Genomic DNA, 12,685 nt, shown 5'->3' on the forward strand with positions numbered 1-12,685 from the left:
AAGTACACCTTGGAAAATTCCGAGCAAACGATTGAAATATAATTTTTCTATCGTTGCCAAGTGGATTTAATGTCGTAACAATTTTCACATTTATAACATCCGAAATTTTGCGTAGGAAGAAATGGCGTATTCCGTAAACTAATGACAGTACGGTCGCACGTCACAGAATTTGCTTGTGGAGTCGGGGAGTTAATTAACAAACTTAAGCAACATTTGATACGGTCAATGCTTGAATGGTTGACAGCCTGGGAAGACCGTGTCCCATTGGCGCTAATGCCGGGGCTAATGACTGTAGAAGTCGATGTCATAATTGAGAGAAAAAAAAGATAATGCCGGTATATCCTATATGAGGAACGACGTTAGAAGAACGGTTATGACATAATAACGCAAATACGCGGCGTCGTATTTCACGCTTCATTCATTTGCTTTGTGCTTAATTTCGGCCGGAAATTAGTATCGTTGCTCGTTTACGATTTTATAATCAAATATATTTAACGACGGTGGTATTAGCACACCTGACGTACATGGTCTGTTCGCAATGCTAACTAGACAGGCACATTTGTTTATGCGGTGGAACTGGGAAAGGGTGTTATTTAGATCTCCGCCGAGTTTATAGGATAATTGTATAAACCGCGGGGCTCGCGCGAGCGAGCGGATTCGAGTGTTCCCCGATCGATCGCGGTACGTACGCCACTGCGACGCGATATCTAATGAGGCTATTAACACGCTCTGCGCCGTCGAGGAAACTTGGACGGGCGTGCGTTTATGACAGCCGATGACCTACCTAGCGGCTTCCATTAGAGCCGCGTACGAGCGCCTTGAGTGAGACATTTACCGGCTCCCGCCGAGCCGATCCCTCGGCTTTAGCAGGTGCCCGGTGCCGCCGAGGTACCATTTAAAACTTGCTCGCTTTTACGCACTGGCAGTACGCGCGACGCGTGCCTCCGGGCCCCGTCGGCCCGATCCCGGGCCCAAGACGCGACGACGCTATTAGCCGGCTTGGCGCATTAGCGGGCGACGTGCGTGAGGATCTCCGGCGTTACGTAAGTTCCCCATTACAGCGCGAATTACGGGCGACTACGCGCGCGCGGCCGGTTAGAAATCACTTACGGTGATCGGCTCACCGTCCCGTCGTTGCGCGGCGGGGACTCGCGGATCGGATAAATTATCGCGGGAATTTTCTTTCAACGTATGCAAATTACGAGCGGGGAGGGAAAAAAAGGCAGTCGGCGCGCTTGAATAGATCCGCCGTCGCGATTGCGCCGAGATTGCGTCGATTATATCGGGTATGAATCACGATCGCATTGCAATCGTCATGGATGAACGAGCGTGCCGATGTGCGTAGCGCTAACCTGTGTCATTGAGCGGATGAGAATTAAAAATCAACTGCAAAATTATCCGCGGAGGCTTCCTCTCCGCGACGTGACGCGTGTAATTTAATACACATTGTTTCCTTCGATGTGAATTCACTCGCTCGAGACTCCCGATATATACTCGTACACACACGCGCGCGCGTTCAACTTGGCAGGACAATCCTTTTGAAATGAGATAGAGAAATAGAGTTATTACTCCGCCGGCAGTGAATAATAATTGTTCGAAATTATGACAATTGAAAATCACGACGTTGAGTTCCGCGTACGTACGATAGATCATCGAGTTTACACTCATCATGAATATTATTACCGTGAGATGAGATAAAGTGGCGTTACTGCGAATACCTTTTCCCTGACACTGCAAGTAGAGTTTTACTTTTTTTTATATCCGTTCGATTTTATCTCGCGTTATCGTTTATCGAATGTAATTAATAATCGCGAGACTCTCTCTCTCTCTCTCTCTCTCTCTCTATGGAAATACACATTGTGCGACGTTCTATCTTGATCGCAGCGGGTGCCTGGGAGACCCAAAAGGCCGGCTAATACCAAATACGAATAATTAATCGCCCCACTTACGGTCGCGGAGCGATAGCTAATCGAATGCGAATGTTCTCTGTTGCAGATTCGTGCGAACCCGTTGCGGAGCGACCTTACGGTGAGTGACTCACGATCTCAATTTCCCAGAGATTACAAGACCGTACTTATGCCACCGTAAAAATCGTCGCGGAACCTTCTATTCAGTATCTTCCGTGAAAAAAATATCCTCCCTATTACGCAGTCTGTGCGCTTCGAAACGCGTTGACTTGACTCGCCGTCTCGACTCGCGCAATTCGCTTCCATTCAGTGCCTCATTCGCCGTTGATTTCATACGGCATTGCGAAACGCGATGTAACGCCGCTGGGTGCCCGTTCTCTCTCTCTCTCTCTCTCTCACTCCCCCTTTCCCCTCTCCTTCTTTCTCTTTAAGCTCTTTTTTTACAAGGCTCGCCGGCTCGATCGTGCGCCTATGCAAACACGTAAATTAGATCGAATTCTCGGAATAATTACCTCAAGCGGAAAGTGTCGGCGGTCGGCTAGTTTTATATCGCAGATACGCCGGACTCGGGCAAAAAGCGACCCGGACTGTTCTCGATTTTGTAACAAGTAACATTCGTATTTTCATAGAAATACAGGGAGAACTTACTTGACCAATTCGTCATAAATTTACATATAAAATGTAATGAGTTTTCTAGCAACGATAACAAGCTGGTCTTTATATAACGTCATTCGACGTCGGATTAAAAATGCAACGACTCTGCGAGACTGGCTTCGTTCCTCTGTCGCTTCTCTTACCTCCGTCGACACTTTCGTATTCGAGTTCAATGACGGTGAATCCGACAAGCGAATCCAACGACGGCCGGAGAGACGTTTCGAAAAGCCGTCCATCTCGGGGCGTGATATCAAGTCGGGGGCTGTTAGGCGAGCATAAAAAGCCGCGTTGTGCATCCGGTCGCGTCTCCTCTATGCCAGAAGTCGTAAAATTCAGCGTTATGCGATTCGGGGCCTGTGTTTTGTCCCCCTTTCGAGATTATGATTATCCCAGCAGTGGCGGCAGCCACCGTGGCTAATATCACGCAATAAGCACGCCGGAGCCCAAGAAAGCAACGGTCTATCTTACTCTCTCGCTCCTTGTCGCTCTCCCGCTCTCCTCGCCGCTCTGTCTCTGCCTTTGGCTTCGTTCGTCTTCGTCCCGCGGCCTCCTCCTCGTCTGTTTTCTTCCTCCGGTGTATAATATGTGCCACCAAACCTGATGGTGTAAACGGTCATCCAGTGGAAACACGTGGATGGTCCAGGACGGAGGAAGAGGAGGCCATCAAACGAACCGCGTAGCCTTGCGAGGGCATTCTAACTTTCCTGAAGCGACTCCATCTTCACGGTCTATCGTACGTTTGAGAACACAGAGTCGCGGTAGTTGGCTAGGTGTTGCGTTGCTAATGATGGCGGAATGCCCCGAGGACTATTGGGTCGCTCGTATCTTAGTAGGCACAAAATATTCCGAAACGACTTCTTCTTGCGTATTTGCTATACCTGTTATACTTCATACTTCTTCTCCTTGTGCAACTTGGTTTTTAAAATAGAAAGCCTTATCGTTTTTATTTAAAATTAAAGATTATTCATAACGCAGCACTTCTTGACGAGTGTACGAGCTGAAGAATTCTTGTTTCGGCGGATAGTCGAGGTGGCCGAGATTTTCGGGGGTTGCCGAATCAACAGGTTCCGGTTATGAGAGTGTAAAGCGTTTTGAATCTGACCCCTCGAGGGGCATGAATCCTTGGGCGCGAATCTCGATGCAGGAGAAAAAAAAAGGGCGAATCTTGTCCGTGGGGGGTCGTGTCAGACGACTGCTCTGCCGATCGGTGAAATTGCGCGCGTGTGTTACGCGCGCGTATGTATTAAACGTTGCGGGGGTTGTCTGGCCGACCCCACGGCTACGGGGGTGGCTGACAGCCGATTAGGGCAAGACGGGAGAGAAGCCGAGGGCCCCCACGGAAAACTTAAAATAACATCGCTCGATCATCCGAGTGTCTTCGCAGACAGCCGACGACGCCCGCGCTTTGCCATTCAAACGTTTACCATCCCGTCGCCTTCCGCTGCTTCCTGCTTTACCCTAATCTTCGCCCGCGAGTATTTTGCATTACGATCAGCTCATTTTCGATTAAATCGGGCTGTTATATTTACATTGTTACGACACACGTGCAACAAATAATAGGTCCGTCGTGGAGAGATTACATAATATTATATTACATAAGAGGGAACAGTCATCTAAGATCAATATTTTAAAACGTATTTAAATTATTTGCGAGCTTACAGTGAGTGCCGTCGTATATGTCGCCATTCATTTATGAGACACTAGCGAAACAATTTTTTAACATTTTACAAATTAAATTATTTACATCTTATTTATTTTGTACATTTTCAAAACATTTTAGCTGTATTGATTTTAGATATTGTTCGCGTGTACACGAGTGCACGTCTAGATTTCGACATCGCTAAAGGAGAAGAGCGGAAGATACACTCGGATTTTTTTCGCGCAAGAGAAAGACATCGGCGAAAGATTTTTAAGTTGCTCTGACGTTGGTCGAGAAAATTTATGAAACAGTCAGAGGTTGAGCACCTCTTCGATGCTCATTACAGAGCGTCCCGCCCCCGGCGGCGGATAATCAGGGTGTATGGGGGAGTGAGGCGGGCGGGGGCGGTGGGTGACCTCGCCCGGGGCCTTTACTCTCCTCTTCTTCGCCCTGCCACTTCCACGTCTCTTTACTCTGTTCTTCCTACCTGACGGAGTATGCCTTTCTCTGTCCTTCCTCCTCTCTCTCTATATATATATTCTCTCGTCTCTTTTCCCCTTGGCGGTATCCTTTTCCTCTCGACGCTTTCGTCTACCAACTACCTGCGAAGGTGACGGAACAGCAGCTCAGTTTTACGAATTACGATCTCGTCGGTACTTTATATTCGGTGTACACTGCTATCATCTTGCACAACTAACAAACAGAAATACTTGTATCAATTTCTTCCTACGAATAGCGAGTATGTAAATTGCAATCATTTCTTTGTAGAGCAGTAAATATAACCTCATCATTTCTGGGAGAAGCGTAAAGATACCGTCCGGCTGTTACTTGTAGGCGCTTCGGGAATCGCAGAATTTAAAGCGGATCGGCGATTAGGCAATTGCACTACATAGAACATTGGATAATCATCTAAAAGTTTCACTTCTAATATGCTCGTTTATCTTGGCACTGTATCTTCGTGTTACAAAATTTATTATCACGAAATAATTTTACAGACTCTATCAGGGTTGCCGCGATATTGAGCGCCTCGATATTCCCCGAGATAAGAAGATTAATCAATGACGTGAGAGAGAAAGAGAGCCAGCAGCTATTTGGCCGCGAATAATAATGATTATGGGCAGGTACTCTCCGCGAACAGGAAATGGCGTTGGTGAACGCCGATGGAGGTAGAAGGTGAAGTTTTTTGATTCGTTCGGAGACGACAGCGAGCCGTGTGTGTGTATGTGCGCGCGCGTATGTGTATGTGTGTGCGCGGTTGCCTTCCTTTTTCGTGGTTCATTATCTATGCAGAGTCCAGTGAAGAGAGCGCGGGTCAGATGGGACAGAAGGGAGAGAAGGAGAAAGGTCCGGGGTCAGGATTCACGAAGAATTGAGAGAGTTTCGGGACACGCCGCTGAATAATTGGAATCCAAACAGGGGACTCGGTGCTCCGTGCGGATTCTCAACCTGTGGATCTGCCATTATCCGAACGTGTTCGCGTGAGGATTGACTCTGCAGTGATGTTTGGGTGCAGCTAAAAACTGGCATCGAATGGAAGCGCCTTGTAATCCGAGGCTGATCTAATTTGCAAAGAGCGCGAGCGTGGAGGAAGCGGATCCTCGAACGCAAACTGTTACAGTTCTCGCAAGCGCGATCAAAGAAATTTCTTCCGCGAACACAGCAATTGCACTCGCAGAGCAGCTCTCGTCTCCGCTCGATCTTCTCAAAAACTGTACGCACGCTGCTCCTCCGAGCGCGTTTCCGAGAAATTTTATATAACCAACCGTCGTTGCCTATTCACAGTACTCGTTTCCACGGGTTGCCCGATACGCGATGTACGCTCTTTTCGCCGTTACGTATCGGAATGTGACGGTACCGACGATGATGCTCGATCGCTCGTTTATCCCGTTACGAGATTCTTTCTTTCCCTCGCGTACGCGTCAGCCACCGGCCTACCTCAAACTCGTCCGATGGGTGTGCAAGAAAGTATCGATGCCACTCGTCTTAGAGACCCCTCACGCATCCTTTTCCCATTCTCTAAAATGGTCAGGAAGGCTCAACGGATCGGGAAGGTAACGTGCGGTCAAGATTCTGGCCCGTTTAGGGATTGACGAGATTCATCGTAGACTGTTCTCAATGACTGGCAAAACGAAGCTTGGCACGTTGGTGTATTTTATTCTGCGAATGAGCCGAGACATAAAATATTTGCCGGCGAAATCGTTTCTTACATTCGCGGAGATGTGCAAAGTTGAGGACTGCGCGGTAACGCGCTGCGAGACGGCCTCGCTCATAATTTCCACGTAATTATCCCCCCTTATCTGTGCGTGCAAATTTGCATACGCGACCGCAATCAGGCACGTAGCGCGTTGCCTCAGCCTCCCAGATAGCGGCGGAGGAATGCGAGGGTTTCCGGAATCTGTTAACGAGCGAATATGAGAAACGGCGTCGCCCGTGTTATCCGACCCATCTCTCGGGGCGGGCGACGTCCATTCACCTTCGTCACCTCACGTCAGAAGACGCGTTGTGACGTAGTTCGTGGGCAGCGTCCGACACCTGCAGACGAAGCTGGGTCCGGCCGTCACTTTGCCGCGAAAACGGTGGCGCCATTCAGGCAATCCCCCGGCCCCATTAAAGAATCCAGACGGTACTCACGGTCCCTTCTGAAAAAAAGGCAGAAAGGACAGGAAAAAGTGGATTCGACCGCCGCATTAGTTCCCACCGTAAGTAATTGCCTATGTCCTACGCAAATTCTTAGATTGCCGCGCACTTCCTGGAAACAGGCCCAACGGAACGTGGATGCACGCATCCGCGCTGCTTATTTTCCCCGCTAGAAAAAGAGAGCGGGATAAAGAAAGTGCGACTGGATAGCTGGACGTACGGAGGAAAGACGCTTTTCTTCCTTGGAATATTGTCGATGGAACGGCCACCGCCGTTTTGTCCGTGAACTAGCGCGCAGCTGAAGAAGCTTTATCGCACAAAATTGACTGCTCGGGAGTGAGGATAAAATTTTAGTTCGTTCGATCGATTCGGGATTGCGCGACATTACGTACATATCTTCCTCGAGTGCGCGAGGAAATTGGGGCTTCGACTCGACGCGCCTAAAGCGTTAAGATTTCATTTGGACGATTATATTTTTTTTCAACGCTACAGAGTCGAAGAACCTATCCCCCTCGTCATCTTTCCGGTTATCATTAACAGTCTCACCTCCGAGAAGATGCCGCGTTAGGAAATAACGATTACCGAATAAATTTCATTCCTTTTTTTTCGGCCCCAAATCGATCTGCCGCGTGACTATGTTGAAGAATTCTTCATCCAGCTCCATTATTCCTCATTCGATTCCCGATCGCGTTCGACGTGGCCGCGTCTCGCCGCTGAAGGCATACCACATTCAGATTCATGAATGAACTATGTGGCGAGCGGACGACGGCCCGACGGAAGCACTATTATTTAGCATAGCCACTTTTTCGGGTCGTCGTCGTCCTCGCAGCGCAACGGCGACGGCGGCGGCGGCGGCGGCGGCTTGTCTCTTTGTATCGTGGCGAGCCGCGGGCGATGACGCTGCAAAGACGAGCGCGTTCTGATTCCCAGTGGATCTGGAGCAGGTTCGTTTCTTCTCCTCCAAGATCCCCCAACGTAACTAATGGACGCCACTTTGCCTCGCTAGGACACTTTATTATCGTAATTCGACTTCTATTAGCGCGCCGGCTGAAATTGTTCGCCGTGTCGACGGGACTTGGCGCGCCGAACACCTCGGAACCGCGTCAAGTGTATAAACTCACACACGCTCCGACTCGTGCATTATGTTATTTGCGTAGTCACGGGCATATGCACGAGTTCCTCTCCTGCGGGGATGTATTCGAAACGTACATTTCCGATTATCTTACGTTCTATTATGTTGTACGCTTCGTGTATTAAGAGCCTCGTAACTTTGCATTCGCCAGACTCTCTTTTGCACGCCCTTACGGTTTTTTGGGAAGAGCGCAGGTGCGACGAAAGCGAACGACAAGGGAATTACTCCTGGCCATGTGGCTCTTAAGCGCAGCGAGTCTAATCGCGGCCCGATAAAAGGCAAAGTTTCATAAGCGAGCGTCGTAGAGCTGCCCAGAAGCAATCAAGCGAACAATGACACCGACACTGAAGGCAACTTCACGCACCGAGTCGCAACGCAGTGGACATTGTGCGTAGGATTAGCTTCCGGTCTGAGTCTTTCTCTCTGTGGGACCAGGTGGACCCAAGTGCGCGCGCGCGAGTTTCGTCGAGGTGCGAAAAGTGAGGGAATCGGAAAGGGAGTCCGACGCGACGCGCGGGTCGTTACAGAGGCCCTTGAATGCACCCAGTGGACCTGTGCATCGGAAAGTCTTGCGGCGTTCGCGCCCGCTGTGTTTTGCCGCGTTATTGCGCCGGATGACCGTATTTACGACTTGCTGGAAGTGCCGTAAAAAAGCGAACGCTTCTCGGTGGCGCGGCGGGCGGCGGGGCCCTCCCCTCTCACGTGAGAACACTCGTAAGGCCCGCACTCGCCTCGCCGCTCCTCGCCGCTCCTTTCCGCTCCAGCATCCTTCGACCGCGCGCTCTCGCATCCCTCCGCTCGATCTCCTTCTTTTTACGTGATCGTCACACCCGACGCCTTATTAAATCCACGACAAAAAGTCCGTCGCACCACCGAGCGAGCCGAGAATGGGCCCTTAACTGATTCCTCCGTCGAGCTTCTACGCGACCTCCTTCCTCGCCGCTTCTTATCGCCTTTTCGCATCCCTCTCGCACGTTTCTTCCGCTCGATGTCTTTTTCGTTCTTGCCTCCGACAACGGCGTTTTTGCCACAATCATACGATACAGCAAACGACGCGTCTTCCTGCGACTTGTAAGCGCAAATAGCCCACTCATAAATTGTAATTAATCGACTTCTTTCGTAATGCGCGCAAGATACGTCTGGACGTATTCCGCATACTTCATTCCCGGGGCGGATCTGTAAGGGGGGAAAAAAAATTAGTTGGAGCAGTCGTCGTTTCGCCAACGTGATGAGCAATACTCGCTCTGAGTGATGCTCGCCGCGCTATACTATTCGCACTTAGTGAGGTGGAGTTTATGAACATAAATTACGACGCGAACGGGACTTTAAAAGTACTCGGTCGGCGCGGCATCGGTCGACGCCGCCGATGCCGCGGCGTGTTGCGGTTTTCGGGCGATCCGATCCCGAACCGCAGAACGGTCGATTACCGGGTTCGGTCATCCGGCAAACGACTATTAATGATATTTCGTGTCGGATCTGCATGCTCCGACCTCGGCAAAGGGAGCCGACCGTGCCCGAACTTTCCGTGCATTACCGGCGAGATTTTTACGCGTGTTCCGCGTGTCCGAACGGGAATAGCGATTGTGGCGGGGAGAGGCAGGCCGCCGACGTTTCGAGGCCCACGTCTCAATATAATGCGATAATAACGCAATAGAGGGTCGAACCGAAGATACCGCGGCATCTCTTTCCGCGCGCGCGGGACCACCTCGTCTTCCTCCTTTGCCGGCGTTCTCTTCTTCCGCAAAAGGATATCGCTCCACCTCTGCGCGGAGGTGCGGAACATTTACCGATCTGCCGGCTATTTATTGAGGCAGCGATTCTCAATATGCTCGAGGCGACATTATTCTTCGTCTCCGTTGCATTTATGTAACAATTACATTTCAAAACACTAGGTCTTTAGCAAAAAGCAAACTTGGAATGCTTCTCTGACATAGCTTAAATTCATAGTCAGTTCTTATATTTAAACCAAATTTAAGATATTCTGCCGCCAGTAAAATTTAAAATAATTGAGGTGAATAATCTGATACCACTGGCAACAGGAAAACTTCCTTTATTAGCACAACGTTTGCCACGCGCCGTTTGAATTAGTTTGATTGCACTTGATAAGGGCCAAAACCCATGACCGAAACGTTGTGCTAATAAAGGAAATTTTCCTGTTGCCACTTTTACGATGGATTTTATATGCTATCGAGAAGACTCGATTTATTCCCGATGACGAAACGGCAGGGGTTACTCGCTTTTACACGGAACAACCCACCACGTATAACGAACTTTTCCGCATGTTGGCGGTTTCTCACGGTGCTGGAGCGCGCGTACGGGCTTGGGTTTTTTCTTCGTAGCGCTCACTCTTGGACGATTCCTTTTACTTACTCTCCGCTTAATTCGAATACCGGTACTCCGCGGACATCGCGCAATAAAGCTACGCGGCAACGAGGTGGGTGGATTGCGTAATGCAGTTTTAAATAACGATCGGATGCGATTCTCTTCGGCAGGCGTGTGCGCCGCGCCGAAACGCGGGACCAGAACCCGGCAGGATTAAAAATCGGCCCCGGCTTTAACGGCGGATCGCACGAACGCGAAGGCAGATACACAAATCAGGCCGTAAAGCCGATCAATTAAACGGCAGGCCGCCGATCTGCCGCGCATTATAACCGGTAATTATCTGTAATTAAATATTGGCCGCGGCCGCCTGACCAGCCCGACCGAACGTTTCGAGGGGTGTGTTCGTCGGATCCTTACTCGTACTCATCTTCTTCGTTCTGTTGCCCACCTCGCCTCCCCGCTCGGTCGGCGCTTCTTCCTTTCTTCGCTCCGCTCTCTCGCAGCGTCCCTCGCTCTTTCCTCACTACCAGAGAACACCTTGCGTCGCGACGCAGGTCGGGTGAGATGCCTTCTTTCGCGATGAAAATATCTTTACAATCAATGTCTTCTCTTGACATAAGAAATGAAAAATGTTATGTATATCAATTACAGTAATTAGATTTCTGCTTAAATTAACAAGCATCAAACATTGTCGAGCTCGAAAGAAAATATTATCAATGCATTTACTTAACTACTGTAGGCAGAAAAAAATGTGCAAACAATCTTTGACATAGTTTTGACAATTATTCCGTAGGAAATAAGTATTTGTAATTGCAAATCTGATTGTAACGCATCATTTAAAGACCCTGATTCTTTGCTCTTTCCTCGCTACCAGAGAAGCACCTTGCGTCGCGACGCAGGTCGGGTGAGATGCCTTCTTTCGCGATGAAAATATCTTTGCAATCAATGTTTTTTCTTGACATAAGAAATGAAAAATATTATGTATATCAATTACAGCAATTATATTTCTGCTTAAATTAACAAGCATCAAACATTGTCGAGCTCGAAAGAAAATATTATCAATGCATTTACTGAACTACTGCAGGCAGGAAAAATGTGCAAACAATCTTTGACATGGTTTTAACAATTGTTCCGTAGGAAATAAGTATTTTTAATTGCAGTTCTGATTGTAACGTATCATTTAAAGACAGTACGTCAATCCTGAGAATCGTACATTGTTATAATGTATCTATGTCAATTATATCTGATCATCCGCTCCTCTTTTATGAGAATAATTTGTGGTTTCTGTTTCGTGCGCGGATAGTCACAGCAATATATAAATAAAAGATAGCCTTCACACAAGGAAACCGTGCTCTGGCGCCGGAAAGCAAGTGATGCTCGCGTTTCCTTAATTGCGAGACTTCTACGAACTTGTTAAAATTACGGCGACGCTTCTCGTCAGCGGAGGAAACATAATGATAGTGCCGAATGGCGTGTCTGAAATTTATGTGGACGCAAGAAGGTGGGTGGTTGCAGCCACCGGTAGGTAGGTAGACCAAACGTTCGTTCGTTTCTCGAGGGAACTTGTGCATCCCGACACGAAACTTGGTTCATTGATTTATCTCCCGACGTTCTGCCGAATAGAAAATTGTTTAGCCCCTAATTAAAGGACGCAGGAAAAGCGCCGACGAGTGATATACGGGACATTTTCCTCCTTTCTGACGATTGTCCTGTATTAATTAGATACAGGGAAAACACGTAAATTACTAGGTGTATACGACGTTCATGTTAATCACGCTCGCCTTCGTTGGTGGAAAAAATATTCGTCCGTAGCCGGCAGATAGCCGGCGCATCCTGTCGGCGTTGGCATTCCATTTCGGAGCCGAAGTCTCCGTTTAGGCATCGCATGACGTTCGTCTATTTATCAAGCAGTATCATCATTCGCCTTTCTCTACCGCGATGCCGCCCCCTACGGCGATTTAATCTAATTTGTATCGCCCTTTGTTAATCGCGGCCGCGTCGTTAATTCGTTCGGGCCCGCAAACCGGGGCCCCATCACCGCCCAAATAAACTACCGTACGTCCACGCTCGGTCCGGAGTCGTCATAATAAACGTAACGGGGACAAAGGGGACACGTATCGTTTTTTTTCCCTCCGAATGCACGGCGTGTTCCGAAAGGATAATGTTACCGGAGCGTAAAGATCGGAGCGAGAGAGGATCATCGGACGCACGATCGTTAAAACTGTTGAAGCGTATGAGTATTCCTCTTTCATAAAACTTGTATTCGCGTTCGCTTAATAAGTGGAGAAAATATTAAAATCGTGACGCTTTCCTACATTGCTTTATTACCGCGATCTGATTCTCTATTGCCGAGATTTGGCCTGGGTTATATACTGAAGGCTGGCACGATACGAG

At 48.8% G+C, this 12,685-nt stretch overlaps 1 protein-coding gene across 3 annotated transcripts in view; it reads left to right on the forward strand.

The window, feature by feature from the left end:
* LOC105568141 (POU domain protein 2-like) overlaps positions 1 to 12,685 on the forward strand; it is a 122,089-nt gene that overhangs the window by 22,996 nt on the left and 86,408 nt on the right. For 2 of the 3 annotated variants that reach the window (XM_012023558.1, XM_012023560.1), the window contains exon 2: positions 1,996 to 2,028. The exons of the other annotated variant lie outside the window; for it this stretch is intronic. In XM_012023558.1, coding sequence (XP_011878948.1) covers positions 1,996 to 2,028 — 33 coding nt within the window. The remainder of the gene's footprint in view (positions 1 to 1,995; positions 2,029 to 12,685) is intronic. 3 annotated transcript variants of the gene reach the window in all.

Source organism: Vollenhovia emeryi, unplaced genomic scaffold (genome assembly GCF_000949405.1).
Source record: "Vollenhovia emeryi isolate VEMERY1.0 unplaced genomic scaffold, V.emery_V1.0 DF939131.1, whole genome shotgun sequence".
Classification (NCBI taxonomy): Eukaryota; Metazoa; Arthropoda; class Insecta; order Hymenoptera; family Formicidae; genus Vollenhovia; species Vollenhovia emeryi.